This window comes from Notamacropus eugenii, chromosome 4, assembly GCF_028372415.1.
Source record: "Notamacropus eugenii isolate mMacEug1 chromosome 4, mMacEug1.pri_v2, whole genome shotgun sequence".
In the NCBI taxonomy this organism is placed as follows: Eukaryota; Metazoa; Chordata; class Mammalia; order Diprotodontia; family Macropodidae; genus Notamacropus; species Notamacropus eugenii.
In genome coordinates this window covers 197,804,689-197,825,971 of record NC_092875.1, presented here as the reverse complement: position 1 = coordinate 197,825,971, position 21,283 = coordinate 197,804,689, and the positions used below count along the sequence as shown (strand labels likewise).

General features: G+C 37.6%; 2 protein-coding genes across 3 annotated transcripts in view; one reads left to right on the top strand and one right to left on the bottom strand.

Moving 5' to 3' along the window:
* Window positions 1–21,283, top strand: part of DCDC2 (doublecortin domain containing 2) — a 281,088-nt gene that overhangs the window by 241,402 nt on the left and 18,403 nt on the right. The gene's annotated exons all lie outside the window — the stretch shown is intronic.
* NRSN1 (neurensin 1) lies at window positions 357–17,674 on the bottom strand. The gene is made up of 4 exons (XM_072603954.1): window positions 17,433–17,674; window positions 15,670–15,742; window positions 6,055–6,252; window positions 357–1,160 (listed from the first exon to the last, which is right to left on the bottom strand). Exons 3-4 carry the CDS (start codon window positions 6,241–6,243, stop codon window positions 762–764), a joined length of 588 nt encoding a protein of 195 aa, XP_072460055.1. The 5' UTR covers window positions 6,244–6,252; window positions 15,670–15,742; window positions 17,433–17,674; the 3' UTR covers window positions 357–761.

Genomic DNA, 21,283 nt, shown 5'->3' with positions numbered 1-21,283 from the left:
GAGTAGGGACTAGAATTCCAGCTTCCTGACTTCCAAGTGCTGTTTTGTTTTATTTTTATTTGTTTTTCATTTCAACTGTACTCCCTCCCCAATACTATGAACAGAGATACCCATATTCTTAAATTTTTTTGATCATATTGTCTAGTGATCCTCAGTTGGGTGATTTTTAGCATTTTTGCACAAAAAATCTAAGGGCACATAAGATCTATAGGGGAGGGTGATAAATTTGAGTCTAATATGAGGAGCCTCATGTTAAGTAATACAGTTAAAAGGTAAAAGCTGTAGGTCAGAATAAGGAAAATCAGTTGTTCCACAAATATGCTTGACAATATCTTTTACTACTCAATAGGGATGGAAATGAAAAACAATACTAACCAGAAAAATATTAGAAAAAAATAAAAAATGAAACCAGACCACATTATCGTTAGGTTGGATGTTGACCACTAGTAAGTCTGGTCTAAAATTGTATAGCACTTTCAAAGAACACAGAAAATGACAATGAAGTCACAGGATGTCAACAAGTATTTCCGTGGGGTCTCCTGGTTTAGTAAAGGGAAATACACATCATAAAGAGTGGGATGTATGCGCTGTCTGAAGCCTGAAACAAATGGCTCTAAGTTCTGCTCAGCTTTCCCCCTGAGCTGGCGATGGCGGCTGCTGCCCAGTGGTGTGTGACACACCATATTCTTGCCATTACCAGAGGTGATGTTCTCCCATTAAATTGATAGGTCTAAATTACAGAAGGGAGGCAGAATAAAGCTTCAGGTTTCTGATAAAGGCTGGATGTTATGAATTCTGGACAAAGTGACTGGTATCTTGGTTTCCCCTGGGGCTGGAGTTTTTGTGATGGGCTGGGCATGGGCTTTGATGTCTGCTATCCTCTCTTTGAACTTCTGCTGAAGGTATTTTTCTTCTTTGGAGTAGCTTTTTGCAAAAGCAGACATCAATAGACACGCAGCCATGGTCATCCCTCCAATACAAAATAAAACAGCTCCTGATAGCTTACAGATGTCTAGTGCTCCATTAAACTGAATGGCCTGGGAATCCACCATTACAAAATCTCCCTCTCCAAAGGCTTCAATTTTGGGGGGCACCAGAAAGCCCACTGCCAGAACCGTCAACCCTAAGAGCAGGAAGACTGTGCCAGAGATGAGTCCGACCTAGTGAAAGATGCAACCAGAATAACAGAAGGTGAGAAAAGAAGAAAACAAAACAGAAGTTCAGATGGAGACACACACACACACGCACACACACACACACACACACGAAAAACTCCCAACCCATGCTAATTTTGTTATGACTGTGTTAAAATTAGCATAAATATAAAAATAAAACAAATGGAATCTAATAAGTTCATAATCTCATACATATCATCAAAATCATCTTTTTTTGTTTTCTGTGTATTAAAGTGCTTGTGTTTTTTGACGATTCTGAAGTACATAATGAAAAAAAGTTTAAAAAGTGATACTCTACAAAGGGCCATGTATAGGCACTATTTTATCACCTTTCTCATATAATCATAGCTTGGAAGCTTTCCCATAGCTACTAGGTAAAGCCAATTTGTTTTTCAGTTAATAAAGGACTTATTGGCAAGCTGCTGTCCAGCAAGTCCAGCAAGGATTCTATTTGCAGCCCTCAGGTGAGTTAATTTTTTTGTTGTTGTTTTGTTTTAAGTTTACTGTAACTAATTCCCCAATCATAGATGGCTAGAAAGGAACTTTGAAATAACTGAATTCCTAGTCCCTCTATTATTTTATTTATTTAAATTTTAAAATTTCATTTTATTTTCATTTCTGAATTTTCTCCCTCCCTTTTCCCCCATCTGTTGAGAAGGAAAAAAAAACAAACCCATTACAAATATGAATAGTCACACACACAAAAAATCCCACATTAATAGGTGCTCCCCCCCACCCCCAAAGATGAGAGACGAGAATATACTTCATGTACATTCTGAGTCTGCCTCTCTCTGATATTTAAGCCTCCTAGAGGGCAATTGTCTTGCCTGAGGTCTTTTGGTTGCTTAGTGGCAGAACTTGTTCTAGAACCCTGTGTAATTTCCAGAACATCAGACCAATGTAGTTTCTACAATCAAATACTGGTGTGGGGATGAAGAAGATTTTGTAGTTTCAACACAGGGTTTACGTTCAAGAAGGGAAGTGAGCCTAAATTTCACATTAGCTCATGGCAGACATTGCAGCAAATATGCCTTTTTCCATATTACTGCATTTCTAATAAAACTGCAGCTTTGTGCTAGGGCCTGGAAAAGAGCACTGATGAATAGAGTTCGTCATTCACCTTTTGGAAATGCCTACGTTTGCTATTGTACCAATCTACCATTTTTTTTAGAAAGAAAAAGTATAAAATCTTTGTACCTCAAAAAACCCCTTTAATCTTGAATAAGAAAAACAAATGGGCTAAGTTCATTCTTTTGAAACAAATCTCTCTCTGTCTCTGTCTCTCTGTCTCTCTGTCTGTGTCTCTCTCTGTCTCTCTGTCTCTGTCTCTCTCTGTCTCTGTCTCTCTGTCTCTGTCTCTCTGTCTCTGTCTCTCTGTCTCTGTCTCTCTCTGTCTCTCTGTCTGTCTGTCTGTCTCTCTCTCTGTCTGTGTCGGGGGGAGTTTCTGGACCTATAATTACCTATTACTTCACTGGTGTGGGATAATCTCAGTGTGCAAATTCCCTTCACTAAAGGACTTCTGCAATTTACAGTCTTAGAGAGTTGCATGAGGCACTGAGAGATTAAGTAACATAGCTAGGATGAATCATTGTCAGGCTTGAACCCAGGTCTTCCTAGCTTCAAGACTCACTCTTTCTGAGGATGATATATCACCATACCTAATAAATATATGTTTGTTGAATAAAATAGAATTTCCTGTTTTCTGTAAAAAGTGACAATTATACTTTACAAGACCAGCTCCTGATTATAATTGAAAAAAATGTATAGCATTCCTGAAGGATACTGGAGGTTTATATTAAATGAAAGAAAAGTTAATCATGTCTCTGATGTCACATTTCCTGCAAAGCTCTGACATAAGGTTCCATGTCTCAATAATCTGGGTTCTGTTGGTCATTAGTTCTTCTGTTTTTATTTAATGAACATCAGGATCTCAAAAACTGAGGTAGTAGAAGTATGCCTAATTGAATTCTGAGATTTTTAAGAATGTAGTCCATCCCTTATTTTTCTCTTGTACCCACTTATAGTGCCAAGGATAGGGCTACACACACAGTAGTGCTTAATAAATAGTGGTTGACTGAATTGCAGGGCAACTAGGTGGTACAGTGGATAGAGTGCTAGGTCTGGAGTTAGGAAGACTCATCTTCTTGAGTTCAAATCTGTCCTCAGACACTTACTAGCTGTGTGACTCTGGGCAAGTTACTTCACCCTGTTTGCCTCAGTTTCCTCATCTATAAAATGAACTAGAGAAGGAAATGGTAAATCACTCCACTATCTTTGCTGTGAACCAAATAAGGTCAGAAAGAGTTGGACACAACTGCAAATGGCTAACAACAACAAAATCCAAATAGTTGGGTATGTGTAATGAGGAGCAGAAGATTTTCTCCTCAAGTAACTTGTTGCTCAACTGGAAAGGATGTCATCAACAAAAAGTCCACATTGGGAACTTCTCTCAGAAGTTAAAAGGCAAAATACAAAGATGCAACATTTCTGTTTATGTAAAAAAATGAAAATGTATGATCTTATTGAGCTATATGTGATTTTGAGTTTGCAGGTGCTAGATACAGACACTGCCATCTATGATAAAGTTCCTTAAAACTCTCCCCTGGCATTCATAAATTTCAGTTAGTCTAATAGGATGGAGTATGACAGGAGCAAGCCAGCAGCTTTGGAAGACAAGAGGCTGGATAAAGTGGGGAAAGTGAGAACCATTGCAGAAGGGATAAGAATACCAGTCAAAACTGAAAACAAGAATGGTGCTAGAAATGAAAGAGAAAGTCACTCAGATGAGTACAAACTTTGGACAGTTCATCAGTAATATCAATGGATTGCTTTCATGTACAAAAGTCATTGCTTTTAACCTGCTATCAGTAAGGCAAGGCACATGCTTTGAGTTTTAATTCTAGCTGTGGTTATGGATTTGAGGCAGTCCACAGTCTTATTAGGGACCCCTCAAGACCATTAGTCTTGAACTTCAAAACAATTGGTTTGCATTAAAGGTGGGGTCTATAGAAGTAAGCTGTGCTGAGCTCCCATATGGATAAGAGTCCACAACTCTGGTCTCACCATAGTGAGGATGGGATGGAAAGAAATATTAGTTGCTCCAGTCATACACAGATATTGATGGATAAAGGAGAGAAGGAATGATAATGCAAATCCATATAACATGCTTTGAGGAAGTTATTGAAAGTATTTTATAAACGCTTTATCATCCATTCTCAGTTCTTCTCTATGAGCAAACACAAGACTGTTATTTTACCTCCACTGTACAGATATGGACCTTGAGTCACAGAATCCTTAAGTAACTCAGTAGTCAACAGAGGTTTCATAATTCCCATAATTCTACTATCTTAATATTGGAAAAGTAGAGGGAATATCTTAACTAAAATATGAATCCAGGACTTGGACACAAGCATTGGCTGTTTACAATAAAAGGCAGGGTATCTTAAATAAAGGATACTGGGGCCATTAAAGTTGTGTGAAGATGTCTATCACTAGAAACCACTTGATAAATTTATATCTTCCTCACTCACCATTACATACATTACCAGTTCCCAGTTTGTAAAATTTCACTTGTTATGTGCTAACAGTTTTGCCAGGCAAATATTTGATTTTTGCCAAATAAGAAACATAGAAGCTCATCATAGTACTTTAAAATATTTGATCCAGAAAAGACATCAGAGGTCATCTAGTTCGATCCCCTGATTTTACAAATGATAATTAGGGTTTATCCAAGGTGACAAAAATAGTTGGCATCTGAAGCAAGATTTGAATGTAAGTCTTCTGATTCCAGAGATGGGGCTCTTTTCTCCTGCGTGGTCATGTAGTAGGTGAGAGACAGAGCTGATACCAGCATCTGGGCAACAGTCTAGCACTCTTCCCTATGCTGTACTCTCTCACCTGGTGCTTTCATTGGCTCAGGTCAGTGAGGGCTGAATGGATGGAGCCTGGGTCAAGCCAGTTAGACTAGTTAAATTCTTTGGTTAACCTTGAATCTTAGGTCACCTATTAACTGTTACTGTCTTACACAACTGTGCTACTTTGTTTATACCTTATTAATTTAAACCTTTCCTAGTTCATTTTATAGAAACATTAGGTAACTTTTGTGTTCTGTCTTCTAACACATTTTTTTATTTGTAAAATATTGTGAGAGTGCCCCGTTGTCCAAAGACTTAGTAACGCTGAGTTGTAAAACACTTTTGGAAGCTGAAGGATAACAGTGATAGAAGGAGCTTTAGATCTCATCTAGTCTAAGTTCTGAGGAGAAGTAATTTGTCCAAGGTCAGACTATTAGCCAGTAGTGGATCTAGGAGGTAAGTCACATTTGCTGACTTTCAGTCAGTGTTCTTTCTACCACACATATGCATTAGTTCCTTCAGTTTTTCCAGTTACCATTTCAAAAATCACATCTGTAATTGATACCTGAAAATGTTTCCTTTGCTTAGTTATGCATTAAGAGGATCTTGCAGAATATTAAAAGTGTTAGTAATCATAACTAATGTTAGTAATGCCAGTCTACGTAAATCAATGTCAAAACCTGGATCAGAGTTCCAAAGGATAGATGAACCTAATTTGATTGAGACCGATATCATTGGAGGGCATATCCACACGGATGAGATCTCAGGTCCATCGTGGTATTGAAGTATTATTTATCTAATGATATTGCTTAGTGTTGAGCTTCAGATCCATTTTTTTTCTAAGACAAGCAAAGAGCACATTTAATGTCAATGGCAACCACACATTTAGTCAGAGAAAGACTAAGATCTGGGCCTTATTTTTACAGCTAGGTTAGATGTTTTCCCTACTAATTCTCTCTTCATTAGCTAAGCTAACTGTGTACACACACTCACACATACTTGCACTTCAATATTTCTCCCCTTACCTTCCAGAGAACCGAGCTCCACCTATTAGGTGATCTCTGAATCTGAAAATCATCCTCATACTCCCATATGGAAGCTGTACAGTCCTCATAAAACTGATGCAAGTAGGATCGGACTCCATAGCGTTGATATCCACCCTCAGGTGTATTCTGTGCTTGTTTAGCCCCACATATGTTGGTACAAGAACTCATTCTTCTTGGCTGAAAGGACAGTGGCCAAAGTGGTCCTGAGTATTTTGCTCTCCACATTTTAGTAAATGTCAAAGAACTCAAGAAATATCTAGTGTCTTTCTTGTTTCATCAACTTATGAGGTAGCCCATTTGAACAAAGTCTTTTCCCTTCAAAGTACATACATACACGCATATACATACATATGCATGCATATATAAATAAATATGTATATACACATACATGCATATGTACACGTGTATGTATGTATGTATATATGTACACATATACACATATATAATTGCTCTTTCTCCATAGGCTGCCATTTTTTTTCCTCTCTCAATTACAGCAAATACTCAGTGGCCATATCATATAAATTCTACATAAGCAAATGCAATATAAATAGCACAGCTCCTTCATATTATGCAAAAAATAGAAAACATCCTATTCACTGGCAACAGAAGCAGAAGGTTTTTGATAGGCATCTAGACTGTCATTGTCTGAGCAATAAACCCTTTACTTTCTTGGATACCAGCACTCTATATTTCCAAGTTCAAGAATGAGTTAGAGCTATTAGTTACCATGGACCAAGTTTGCTTGGGACTATTTTCAAGTGAAGACTGGATCACCACTTTTTCAATCAATAAATCAACAAGCATTTATTACGTAGCAACTGTGTGATAGGTACTGTGTTAGGAGGTTGCGAAATGAAGATAAAAACAAGAGTTCTACGTTCTCTTCCTTTTTTGAGGGGTATTGTGGAGGGACCTCAAAGGTCAGGCAGAAGGTTGGACAAGATGGCATTCTGTGATACTCTGATCTACTTAGGACCTTGAGTTTTCCCTCACAAAACCTTTGCCATTGTGTTGATTTCAGTAGCTTGAAAGTGCTTAGTCCTTACAGTCTCATCACCTGTATCATCTAATATTTTAATTAATTGTTAAGTTTCAAAGAATCTTTATTAAAAAGCTTTTGGGGGAACTTAAGGTTCATCCTTTATTAAACTGTGAGTTACTTACTCAACCATTAACATGTCATTAACCTTGTACTCTAGTCTTTATTTGCTAGCATTTTTATGCATGTGGGCTGTAAGATTACAAGGTTCAGGGGAGAGGTAGTTTTTTGTTATTTTCCCAAGAAGGAACATAATATAGCTATGAATTCATAGCTAGCTAAATGAGATCAGGGCCTCAAGAACTGGTCTGCTGTGATGAGAGATTTTTTCTCAACTTGTAAAAAATGGATGATCTTATTGAGAGAGTAATTTTTTTGTTTTGGTTATGAAATCCTACTTTGTGATTCACCCTCTATCCTCAAAAGATAATAATAATAATATCTCACATTTGTAGAGTAGCTCAAAAGGTTGAAAAAAACCCCTTAACCTGCATTCTCTAATTTGATCCTCACCTCAGTTGTCTGGTAGGTGTTGCTATTATCCTCATTTTATAGTTGAGAAAACGGAGGCTTGGTGTGGATAAATGACTTGCCCAGAGTCACATAAATAGTAAGTAGGATTCCAGCGTGGGTCCTCTTGGTTCCAATTCGATGGCTTTTTCCATTATACTATGCTGTCTTGATATAGTAGTGGCTAGGTTTGTGGTGGTGTGAAACAGGCAAAAAATTGGAAGAAACAAGACTTTCCATGCTTTCCCATGCCATTAGATTGCCTCATCATTAGTTTGGGGGCCCATTTCCAACTATATCTGACTATACCTTAACAATGTCAGATATTTACATATCTGGAAGAATTTAGATGCCTGACTAGATCTTCCCCCCTCCCCTCACCAGCCCAGTTTTCATCAGCATTTGATATTATGTAGAGATAATCCTAGTGTGACTAAGTGGATGCAATTTAAAATATCCTTTTCTCCATTGATGATTCTCTCGGGGGCCCAAGATAGCCTCTGAATATAAATTAGCCACTATCAAAGCTTCATTGAGCACCCCTTGTCAAAAATATACTGTTTAGTAGGTTATTGTTTTGAGGAGAAGAGTATGACATCAATTATATTAAGTATCTATGAGTGGTCCATTATCCCAGCTGTCCAGTTGGTTAAAATATCCTAATGAGGCAAAGGTCTCAAGGACAAGGACATGTACATATTTTCAGGAAAATTGGGTATACTAATGAACTATTGTTCATTGTGAACAGTGAGCTGTGAATTGGTCCAGCCATTCTGAAAAAAACACAGTTTTAAGCTATGACTTCAGCCAGCCACATATATACTGTATCCATATGTCAAGGAGATCAAAGAAAAAGGAAAAAGACCTATATGAACAAAAACATTTAAAGCAGCTCTTTTCATAATAGCAAAAAACTGGAAATGAAGGGAATGCCCACCTATTGGGGAATGGCTAAACAAATTATGATATGTAAATACAATGGAAAATCATAATGCCATAAGAAATGATGAAATGGGCAGTGTTAGAGGAAACTGGGAAATCCTCTATAATGTAATTCAGAGTGAAGTGCACAGCAGAACTAGACAAACTACTTATAAGACTACAGAATAAAGAAAAATGACTTTGACAGACTTTAGAATGCTGAGCAATGCCATGACAAACCACAATTCTAGAACACCAAATATAAAGCATACCACTCACCTCCTACAAGAGGAGGATTTAAAATAAAAAATGAAGCACATATATTTTTTAACATGACCAACAATGTGGGAATTTATTTTGCTTGGTTATATATATATTTGTTGTGATCTATCTATCTATCATCTATCTATCTATCTATCTATCTATCTATCTATCTATCTATCTATCTATCTATCTATTTCTATTGCTTAATGGGAGGGAGGGGATAGAGGAGAGAATGAATATTTTTTAATAAAAAGAAACAAGTTTTAAAAGAAAAAATGTATACAGAATATATACAAGATGGATTCAAGATTGTTTTGGGAAGGACACTAGTGGCTTACTGATCAGGAAATACTTTATGTACAAAGAAGTACTCAAACTGAATTTGAAGGAAGCAAGGACAAATGGCAAAAGGGAGAATAGAATACATTCTGGACACAGAGGAGAGTGAATGTGAAGGCATATGGGAGAGGGAAAGTTACATGTGAGGAAAAGCAAACAAACCAGTATGATTGCACTGTAGAATTCATGAAGGGTGGTTATGAGTGAGAAGATTGGAGAGGTTAGAAGATAAAAAGCTATGAGGAGCTTCAAATGTCAAGTCAAGTCATTTACCTTTGATTCTAGAGGTAATAGCAATTGGAGTTTGCCAAGTAGAAGAAACTGGGAAAGATTCTTAAGTTTATCCTGTGGCTACTGAATATAACCATAGTCTTGGCCAGCCACCTGATAAATGTGTTCTACTAATTATAAGGACAACTGGTAAGATAATGTAGGTATATATAGGTCAATCCTTTAGCAGGCCTATAGAATCAAAACAGATGAATCCTGCCAAAGGTTGCCTAGCAGCAGGATCTGTATGAATAAGAGACAAGCATATTTATACTTTGAGTCTACCCAGAACTAGGATTAAAGGAAGGGAAAGTAGGCAGCTGACTAGGAAAAAAAGTATAGGGGTTGAAATGAGGGATATTTTCAAATTTGACCTTTCCTAAATGCATACATTTTTAATTCCGGAAAATGGAACTGCCCTTGGCATATAGGAGTTTTGTGGCAACATATTGTATGGGACACAACAAGGGTTTCCTAGTGAACAGACACTTATCTATTCTTTTAAGAGGTGAGGCAGTGCTCATCTTTTTAATGGTGGGGGGGGGGGGGGGAGGTGGGGAAGGAAGGGAAATTTAAATTTTAAGCCTCATATAGAGTGAACAAAATCTTTGTCTCACTTCTGTGCTCATCTTCTCTAGGAGGGTCACTATAATGATGATATCTGAAGACAATCAAAAATAAGAATTTAGGAAACAGAGTTTTTAGTTAATGTAGGAGAAAACTGTTTAATCAAAATATCCAGATAAATTTTTACTTGGTCAATACTGACAAAGTCCCACAGACCATCATCTTAACAATGTTTATTATAATAATGAATTGTGATGATTTTTAAATATATTTCATCCTGCATCTAATGAAATAATATTTATTAACAAGTGTTTATTACCAATCATATACTTATAGAATTACTTTTAAGGCATTTTATAATTCATGATAGTAAAATTCCTGTGTGGAAGGGATGAGGCAGATGTCATTAACCCTGTTCTGTCACTGGAGAAACTGAGGCATAGAAAAATGGAATAATTTGTTAAAGGTTGCACCATGAATCACTGGTTATAACTGAGAGGATTAAAGTTAGTGACATTAATAAGAGCACATAGAAGCTATATAATTTACTTGTATAAGTAAAATTAGCCATGAAGGCATACTTTACTGAGCGTATGAAGGACTTTCATATGACACATAGATAGATAAAACATAGACGTAATAGGAAAGAAAAAAAATCCCTCCTAGCAACTGTATGAGTTATTTCCTTTAGATTCTAAATTCTCTCTTTCCCAGAATCACAGCAGCTCTGATGCTGAACAGAACAGAATGACATGTTGCAGACATTCCCTGCACTACACAGCTTGTTCCAGGAATTTCAGGTTAAATATCCCTGTTGTTCAAGATTGTGAAATCCAGACTCAGAGATCTAACTTGAATAAAAATATAATGATTGAAATGACAAAAGGAATATAAACATAGCTTCTCAGGGTAAAACCAAGGGATAAAAATGCAAATGGGTTTATTTTTAAAAAATAGTAAAATGCTGAGAGGTCATATGGCCATTGTAGACAACCTTGGAGGTATGTAGACTCCAAAGATTCAAGTCCTTGCTCTGATATATACCTACTACATGATTGTGGAAAAGATAGTTGGCCTATTTTAGCTTTAGTTATCTTATCTGTAAAATGAGGATAGTAGTACCTACCTCCCAGGGTTGTTATGAGGATCAAATGAGACAACATATGCACAGCATTTTGCAAACCTTAAAGAACCATATAAATACTATCATCATCACTGTCATCATCATCATCTTCATCATCATCATCATCATATTCACCACCATTTAGTCTTTCATTATCTTGAAGAAACCTTGAAGTTATAGATAAGATGCTCATCTGTATTAGTTCCCAATACAGAAAAAAAATTACTGGTCTGGTCCTCCTCACCCTGATTCCACCAAAGGACATTCCTATTTTTAAGACATGCAAACTTGTATTCACTGTTTGAAGATGCCCTTTGTTTACATGACGTTAATTAAGGTCATAACATGAGTTAATGTACTGGGCAATACATTTTAACAATTGATCATATGACCTACTACATGGTCTTGTATATGAATATCTGATAGATTTGTAAGGTTGCCTTAATTTTGTGTATATGCCAACATTAAACAAACAAAAATACTTGGCATTGCACAGATATTATAAATTGTCAGTTGACCAAATTCTGATTTTTCCAACTAGTCATATTAGCAAAACTGTTTAAAAGATCTCATTTGATACATGAAAGACTTAATACTTCTTCACAAATGCCTAAAGTATCCTGTAAAAATCATCTGCTGGGGAGAGTTATTTCTTGGAAGAAGACATATTTGAAAAAATCAGATGGTAATTAGGATTCATATAAGGCCTGAAACATAGCGTCTAGATATTAAAAGGACTTTAGAAGTTATTTAGTCCAGCACAATGATTTCACAGATGAAATTACTTAAGCCCAGAAAGCTGAAAGGACTTGCCCAAGGTCATTGAGGAAGTAAATAGCAGAGCCAGAATTTAAACCTAGGACCACTATGCAGGAAGGTTAAGGAATCTTTGGACTGGATCTTGAGTGTTAAACAAAGAAGAAAAATTCAGTATATCTGCAGTTGATCTGAGATTTACTTTTGTAGATAGATATACTTTATGCTTGTAGGTTTTTAAAGAAATCATTCATGGACATTCATGATGCTAATAATAACTCATGTTTATAAAACACTTTTAAGTTTCAGATTCACATCAAAAAGCACTAAATATCTATAAAGTTCAGAGCATTTTACTAGCTTCTGGGAAAATTACAAAGTTTTCATAAGAATGGGTCACTTTCCTCAGGGATATTATAGTCTAATACGAAGATACAAACACAGGTTAGTTTAATAGTGAATATTACATGACAAGTGCAGTAGGTAGGTAGGAAGCAAAGTTCCATGCAAGGTCTGAAGGGAAAGGTGAATTGCTCATAAGATGAATCAGAAAGGTTTTCATGGAGGAGGGGACGTTTGAAGTGAGTTTTAAGGAATGCATAAGGATTTAATAAGGGAAAACTGTAAAAAAGAACATTTGAACATTTCATGAGCAAAAATAAAGAAGGAATTAAATACAGGTAATATTCTAGAATCCAATAGTAGTATAGTTTGCCTGGAGCATAGAATATTTGGTGGAGACTATCATGGAATAAATGTGGTGTCAGATGAAAGAGAGCTTTTAAGGTTGGTAAAGGAGTTTGAACAATAGGGTATATGTGGTCACTGAAGGTTTTTTTAAAACATCTTTTTTACTCAACTTATGCCTGAGAAGGATTAGTCAGGTGCCAAATGAGAAATGAATTGATATAGGGAAAATTAGATACAGCAATACATGTTTAGTAGACTATTGAAATATTCCTAACTAATGATAGTAAAGACTTGAGTAGTGACAGTAGGGAATGGGGAGGAGAGAGAGAGAGACAGATGTGAGAGATATTATAGAGATAGGAATCAACGGAATCTGTGATTTTTTGGATATCAGAGGTGAGAAAAAGTGAAAAAACAAATAAAATAACATGATTTAGAATTCAGGAAACTGGGTGGATGGTGGTGCTACCTACAGAAATAGAGAAATCAGAAAGAGGAAGAGAAGGAATGATTAGATTTGAACACAGTGAGTTTAAGGTGATGGTAGAATGTCCAGGTGGGCAGACCTAGATTGTAGAAGAGATATCAAGGCTGGACATAATTATTCAGGATCCTGCACACAGATAGTAATTGAGAACTTGTAGTTGAGAACTGAATGAGAGTGACAAAGGAGAGAGTTATAAAGAGGTCAGAGAAAAGGGTCCAGGACAGAACCTGGGGAAACATCCATCTTAAGAGGTCTGGAATAGGTTGAATAACTAATGAAAAGGACCCATAAGGAAAGGTTGGAGGGGAGATAAATCAAGAAAATACAGTTTCATTGGCACAACAAGACAGATAGAGCATTCATTAGAATGAGCAATGCTAAATGCTACAGAGAGGGCAAGAAAGAGGAGGCCTGACAAAGAACTGTTAGACTTAAAATACTTTACTCAAAACTGCTGTGTAAAGAATGTAGTTCAAGTATCATTATCCTTTTCTTAACAAATAGAAAACTGAAGTTTACTGAGTTTGCTTGAATTGCTAAAAATTACTTAGGAAATAAGTGTTAGAGCTAACTCTTGAGCCCATCTCCTAACTTCACACTCAGTACTCTTTCTATTACATAAGCCTACTAATAATTTTTTTTTATCTTTTTACATATAGGAAGTCATTATTTCTTATGAAGCTCAAAGCATTTTATTGATCTCATCTTTTTTTATTTTCACATTCTCCGTGAGAGGTCGTAGAATCATAGAACTAGAACTAGCGATAACTTTAGAAATTTTCTAGTCCAATCTCCTCACGTTATAGAAGAGAAAAATGGGAGGTTAAATTGACCAAGGCCACACAGATATTAAGAATTACATCTGAATTAGAACCAGAGTCTCTGAAGACAAATTCAATATTCTTCCTCTTCTACTACAAGGGAAGGGGTGGAAAGAGAAGGTCTCCTGTTGGTGAGCCTCTTGGCCCTTCCTTAACAGTTCTTCTGTGAGACAGTTTTAAAACCAGAAACATGCCATGTCTTAGTTGTTCTTTTAGATACTAAAACTCATTTTAGAATCATTCCATTTCTTATATCTACCTTTTTATTCCACAAATAAAATTCAGGCTAATGAAATTAAAGATTGATTGAAAGTTTTTCCCCTTATAGTCACTTTTACAAGAGGTGGTAGGCACATGCAGAAGAATTAGGACATATAATTGAAATGACTTCATTGTCCTGTAGGATCTCATCAACCTTGGTACTTCATCTCATGATTACCCCCAGGGTCTCTGATTGGAAGGGGGAGGGACATGAACTCCAACCTCTTATCAAAGAGAGACCTCAGTTCAGACATCTTATTTCTCTTCTAGATGCATTGCTTTAGTACTTACCTGACTGACTTCACCATTCCTCTGCTTTGGGTAATTGCCCTCCTTCTTCCTGCAATTTTTCAGCTTCTTTTTGTGTTTAGTCTTCCCTCATTAGATTGTAAGCTCCTTGAAGTCAGGGACTGTCTTTTTTTGTTGTTATTATTATCTGTATCACTAGCTTTTAGCATAGTGCCTGGCACATAGTAGATATTAGCTGTTTATTGATCAATAAATGCAGGCTTTGTTTAGTTGGTTCCATAATAGTTGACCATTTCAATGTAAAAACAAATCAGTCTAACTACTGTGAATGTTGTATAGAAAAAAAATATTGACTCAAATTTTCACTTTTAAGAATAAAATAAAAACCTCCTGTAAGTGCACATTAATTAGTTGTACAAGGTTTTATTCAGTGTCCTTTATGTGCAAGGTATCATGTTACATTCTGGGCATAAAAAGGTTGAAAAGTGATTGCTTCCTTTCAAGGAATTTACAGTCTTATTGATCTTCAAGGCACTTTTCAGCTTTAAATCTGATCATCTTAATGGGTGGGATATGAAATGCATACACAGTTCTTTGAAAACGAGAGATCTAGATTCAGTATTTTAGGAAAATATAAAAGGGAGAAATAACTTTCATTTTAGGAGAGAATGAAAGAAGATTAGAGGAGGAGGGAACAAATGAGCCAGGCTTTGAAGAAAAAGACAGATTTTACTAGAGGGGAATAAGGAACTAATGCATTCCAAGCATGGTGGATAGGTTGTACAAATGCACATAGGTGGGATAGTACAGAGCAAGGTTAGAGAACAGCTATTAGTTCATTTTGTTTGGAACTTGGACATAAGAGAAGTGGTGTTATATCTTACCAGAAAGGTATTTTGGAGTCTGATTGATGAGAGCCTTAAATACCAGGCTAAGGAATAGCCTTGCAGCTTTAGAATATGCTACTATAAATGAGTAAGCTTAGAAACCTTTGGTTCCCATGGTGAAGTGCTAAAGACTACTGCTCTGTATTCTGAGCTTCATTACACTCTACTAAGTCAGTGGAGGTGCTATCAATTTTGTGAATTAAAAAAAGGAAAAAAATCTGCTGAATGAATTGGCCTACTTCTTTTGGATAAATCCTTTTAATGAAAGGTTGAAATCTATCCCCAAACTAAGAGGAAGAAAATGGGAAAAGTATAAAGGTGATATTGCATTTTTATTATTACTTAAAAGGAGACTATATGATATTAAATGAATTTGTAGATATATGATAATTCTGAAACTGGATTATTACCTTTGATGTCCTCTTTCTCTTTCTGGGGTCTATCCTTGGGACTTTTTCTTTCTAAGGGCTCATCTTTCCAAACCTATGGAAAAGAAATCCTTATGGAATTTGATTCATATAAAATATAAATACAACAAATAACTTCACATAGTTCATATTTTAGTAGTTGAGAAAATATTGAAAAAATATTTCTTGCTCAGGAGTAGACAGATAGGCCCAAGCTTATGGAATAGTTTAAATATGATATTTTATAGTTTTCCAATTCCATTTTGTTCAATAGTTTAGTATATGTCTTCTAGTGAGTAACATAGACTAGACCAAACCATTTCCAATTTATAATATTCCATGTAAAACTTCCTTACTTCATCAATTGTCTGTTTGATCGGCTGAGTGGCTCACTGTAGTGTGAGAGGAGGGCACCTGATAATTATTGCATTTTCAAATATCTTTCCATATATTTTCAATTTAAGTCTGTTTGGACAATTTCTTTAGTAGGAGACTCTAAGTTTAAACCCATAGTACTGTCTTAAATCTTCAAAATGAACTTAGATGAACATCTTTCCTTCTTCATTTGTTTTTTTCAAATCATATTAATTTTTACTCCCCATCTGCTTGAGGACAGATCCCTATGAAGGATTTAATTTAATAACCATACACAGCTACATATAATATGACTAAAATCATGTAAAATAAAGTAACCACAGTTTTCATATTTTCAAGATATTGCTGGGATTCTTTGCTAATGAACTGATAAGTCGTCCATTTTCTGGAAGGCCTCAAAGATTGCTTGTAGGTGAACCTGATTGATTGTTGGTCAGAGTATTCACAGGGTCCAACTACATCTAGCATAGGTATATCTCCTTCATGGCCCTTTCCCTCAATCCTTTTGTGGGGTGCTGGTGGTGGAGGATGGGAGGCTTAAAGGGGTTTGAAGAGAGCAGTAACAGGACTCTGCCTAGGTAATCTGATTAAGGAAAAGAATACAAGTCAAACACCAGCCATTACATTCCTCTGTCTCTCCTTTCCTTTTTCCTCCCTTTGACTTTTCATTTCTTCCTTTTTAAAAATTCCCACCCCCAACCATATCCCCTTTTCTCTGTCTTCCTACAAAACAAGTACCTTAGCTACCCTTCCTTTCACCAAGTCCTGCTGTTTAAAACTGAGACTCTCTCCATGGTGCTGAAAAACACTTCCCACTACTGAGCGGAGCACTACACACTGTAAGAGCAAACATCAGCTGTTAATGCCCCACTGGTGCCCACCTCTGCCCTGCTTACTTTAAGGTCACGTACTTTAGTCTCAATTCGAAAAGTGCTCCTTAAGTCTCTCCTCGGAAGTGGGAAAGGGGGTGTTAGGGGATTTTATTTAGTCTAGAAAATACATTTAAAAAAAAAATTGCTTCAGTTGCATCCGGTGCATTTTGCAAATTCCAATTCACATTTCCCCCTCACCCAACATCCAACTTTCCCTCTCTCATAGAAATGAAGCTCTCAAGTTTTCAGCGGTTCACTGCCACCCCCCCCCCCCCCCCATTCTTACATAATACAGACCATGTTTAATCAACGCAATTCGATCAAAGCCCAGGGCTGTCTGCCTCTAGTTTGTGTGCTTGTAATAGGTATTTTTATGCATATATTTTATATATGCTGTGTTTGTGTGTGTATGTGTGTCTGATGGGGGAGGTAAAAGGGGGAGCCGAAAAGAGGGAGGATTAGAGAGAGAAAGATAATGGTAATTAAAAGCAGCCGCCGCTGTGTTCCGTATTGTTTTACCTGTCCCCTCAGATCCCCCCGACCCGCAGAGCAAGTGCAGCTAGCAAGCTAGCCGCAAATCTCTCGCTGGGGTCCCATCGCCGCTGCCGCCGCCGCTACCTCCGCCGCCGCCGCCGCCGCCGTTCTCGCTCCCGCCTCTCTGAGCCTCTTCAGCCTCAGACAGAGAGTTTGATTGACATCTCGGAGCTAGGCTCGTCTTGTGCTTGCGCACTCCGCTGCCGTCGCCGCCGCCAAAATCCCAGAGGACCCGAGCTGGGGCGGAGGAGTGCCAGCAGCCACAGAACACAGCGTAAACTATGCTTTCCTTTCACCACAACATCCCCCGGTCCCCGAATGAGCTCCTTCGCTCCTTCCACCTTTCCTGAAGGCGGCCCAGGTGACTAAGGACGCCATTGCCTTTCTTTTTTCTACGCGTTTGCCGGTATTGGTGGGGTTTTATTTTAAGAGGACTAGAAGTCTGGTCAGAGTGACCTGCAGATGAGATTAGGCCTTCTGTGCACTTTGCCTAAACCCTCAGGCTGACTTCCAAGTGACAATGTATGAGATTCAAGGTATTTTAAATGTGTATTTTACGTATGTTTTGGATGTGCAATGAAGAGCTTCCCGTTAGTCGGGCAAAATACACTCCAGTCTTCCGAAGCCATTCTGTTTTTCCTACAAAGGAAGTGCCTCATCTCCTTATCCTTTCACCAGATTCTATCTTTTTTAAACTCTGGGGCTCTCTCCATGGCCCTGAAACAACTCCCACTTGAGCTGAACACCACACACCGTTAGAGCAATCCGTAGCTGTTAATACCCCATTGGTGTCCACAAATACCCTGCTTACTTTAAGGCCATGTACTTTAGTCTCAATCCAAAAAAATACTGAAATTGCTCCTCAGAACTGGGAAATGGGGTGCTAGTTTAGAAAACAAATTTAAAAAATTTTCCTTTCAGTTGCATCAGAAGCATTTTGCAAACCTTCTTTGTCCAAAGCCTTGCAAAACCTTCAGTTTTATGTTGCACCCTCCTTCTCTCAAGACTCACCATGAAATCTGTATGTTTAAGGAAGAAGCCAAAGTAGAAAAGTGCTTCCTGAAGTTGCTTTGTATGTATGTATATACATACATACAAATCACACACACATGTGTGTGTATACATGTTGCATCTACCCAGTATAATTTAAACCTCTTGGGCATAGGGGCGATTTTGTTTTGTTTTCTTCTTTTTCTCCATCCAACATCCAGCTTAGTTTCTTGCACAAAGTAGATTTGTTGAACTGGATTGAATTTTAATGGGCTTGGGTTTGCGAGTATCAAAATGAAGAAATGGTCAATCTAAGGAGAGCACTAAAACCATACTTTACTTTTTCAGTGTCCTGATTTCACTGTTGGAGATGCTCCTGCCACCACTGTAGTTTATAACTACATCTTGCTTACTCTTTTAATGAGTTAGGATGATATAAAAATTATTTTGTGGTCAGCCTTGAGGCTCTGAGGTATAGAAGAAGGAGGCCTGATTCTAGAGTCAGAGGGCTTGGGTTCAAATCTTATTTTGTAGGCTTACTATGTAACTTTGGGCAAGTTACTTATCCTAGTGGGCCTCAGTTTTTATTGTGTAAAATAATCTGTAAGATTAAGAATCTTAACTAGATGGCATCAGAAGTCGTTTCAGGCTCTAGATACATGATTCTATATGTTTTTGAATCTTTAAAAACTTATCTAGGCTGAGTTTCAAAAATAACTCCAAAAAACCTCAACTGTACAGACAGTTCTCACTTTGTGTGAGGGGACCAGTCAGACCAGTCAAAGACCTCTACTAAATGACTTGTTTTGCTGGAGAATGTGGGGAAGGGAGAGAGGCAAAAGAGAGCAGCCTGCCAGTGGAGGCAGAGGGGCTGATACATAGTTTAAGGACACGTGGGGGATCAGGACAAAGAAGGAAGAGCACAAGATAGAACATGCCAATCAGTGCCAGTCACGTTGAGACCTGGGTGGAACTGAGAGGAAGAACATGGGAGTGAGGGTGGGGAAGACATATGGGGGCCAGACATGGACACAGACAGAAGACTGTAGAAATATTGGGAAAGGGACAGAAGTGGAACCAGAGCTCTACTGAGAATGCTAAGATCGATATGCAGGTGGTGGGTGGAGCAGGCAAAGGGTCTTCTCTCTCAAGTCAAGCCCTTCTTCCCTGCCTCCCCCCCCCGACTCCTGCAGCAGTGGTGGTGGGTCCTTTCTTTTGCTTTCACTTGAAGGTTTTTTTGGAAGGAAGGGGCAAGCTAAGGGTCAGGAGCAGGGAAAGGAACAGAGAGAGAGAGAGAGAGAGAGAGAGAGAGAGAGAGAGAGAGAGAGAGAGAGAGAGAGATACTATACAGAAAAGCTAACATAGTTGGGTTTGTTTTTGAACGCAGATTTCTTTTTTTTTTTATTAACAGCTTCTTTTTTAAGTTTTCAACATTCATTTCCACAAAATATTGAGTTCCAAATTTTCTCCCCATTTCTCCCCTCCCCCCACCCCAAAACTCCAAGCATTCTAATTATTCCTATCACCTATCAGCCCTCCCTTCTAATCATCTTTCCTTTTGTCCTGTAGGGCAAGATAAATTTCTATACCCCATTACCTGTATTTCTTGTTTCCCAGTTGTAGGCAAGAACAATACTCAACAGTTGTTCCTAAAACTTTGAGTTCTGACTTTTCATCCTTCCTCCCATCCCATCTATCCCCATTGGGAAGGCAAGCAATTCAATATAGGCCATATATGTGTAGTTTTGCAAATGACTTCCATAGTAGTCATGTTGTATAAGACTAACTATATTTCCCTCCGTCCTATCCTGCCCCCCATTTCTTCTGTTCTCTCTTTTGACCTTGTCCCTCCCCAAGAGTGCTGACTTCTAATTATTCCCTCCTTCCATTGACTTCCCTTCCGTCATCCCCTCCACCCTGCTTATCCCCTTCTCCCCCACTTTCCTGTATTGTAAGATAGGCTATCATACCAAAATGAGTGTGTATTTTATTCCTTCCTAGAGTCGAATGTGATGAGAGTAAGCTTCATGTTTTCTCTCTCACCTCCCCCCTTTTTCCCTCCACAGAGAAGTCTTTTACTTGCCTCTTTTATGAGAGATAATTTGCCCCATTCCATTTCTCCCTTTCTCCTCCCAATATATTCCTCTCTCACTCCTTAATTTCATTTTTTTAGATATGGTCCCATCCTATTCAACTCACCCTGTGCTCTCTGTCTCTCTGTCTCTGTCTCTGTCTCTGTCTCTCTCTCTCTGTCTCTCTCTCTCTCTCTCTGTGTATGTGTATGTAATTCCACCAATTCCCCAGAAATTGAAAAAAGTTTCAAGAGTTACAAATATTGTCTTTCCATGTAGGAATGTAAACAGTTCAACTTTAGTAAGTCCCTTATGATTTCTCTTTGCTGTTTACTTTTTCATGCTTCTCTTGATTCTTGTGTTTGAAAGTCAGATTTTCTTTTCAGCTCTGGTCTTTTCATCAAGAATGCTTGGAAGTCCTCTATTTCATTGAAAGACCAATTTTTTCCCTTGAAGTATTATACTAAGTTTTGCTGGGTAGGTGATTCTTGGTTTTAGTCCTAATTCCTTTGACTTCTAGAATATCATATTCCAAGCCCTTCGATCCCTTAATGTTAAAGCTACTAGATCTTGTGTTATCCTGATTGTATTTCCACAATACTCAAATTGTTTCTTTCTAGCTGCTTGTGATATTTTCTCCTTGACCTGGGAACTCTGGAATTTGGCTACAATATTCCTAAGAGTTTCTCTTTTTGGATCTCTTTCAGGAGGGCATCAGTGGATTCAATATTTATTTTACCCTCTGGTTCTAGAACATCAGGGCAATTTTCCTTT

Coding starts and splice junctions, on each gene's coding strand:
- NRSN1 (XM_072603954.1), bottom strand. CDS start 6,243: ATGAGTTCTTGTACCAACATATGTGGGGCTAAACAAGCACAGAATACA. Junction 1,161..6,054: donor GGAGCTCGGTTCTCTGGAAG/GTAAGGGGAGAA, acceptor ATCTTTCACTAG/GTCGGACTCATCTCTGGCAC.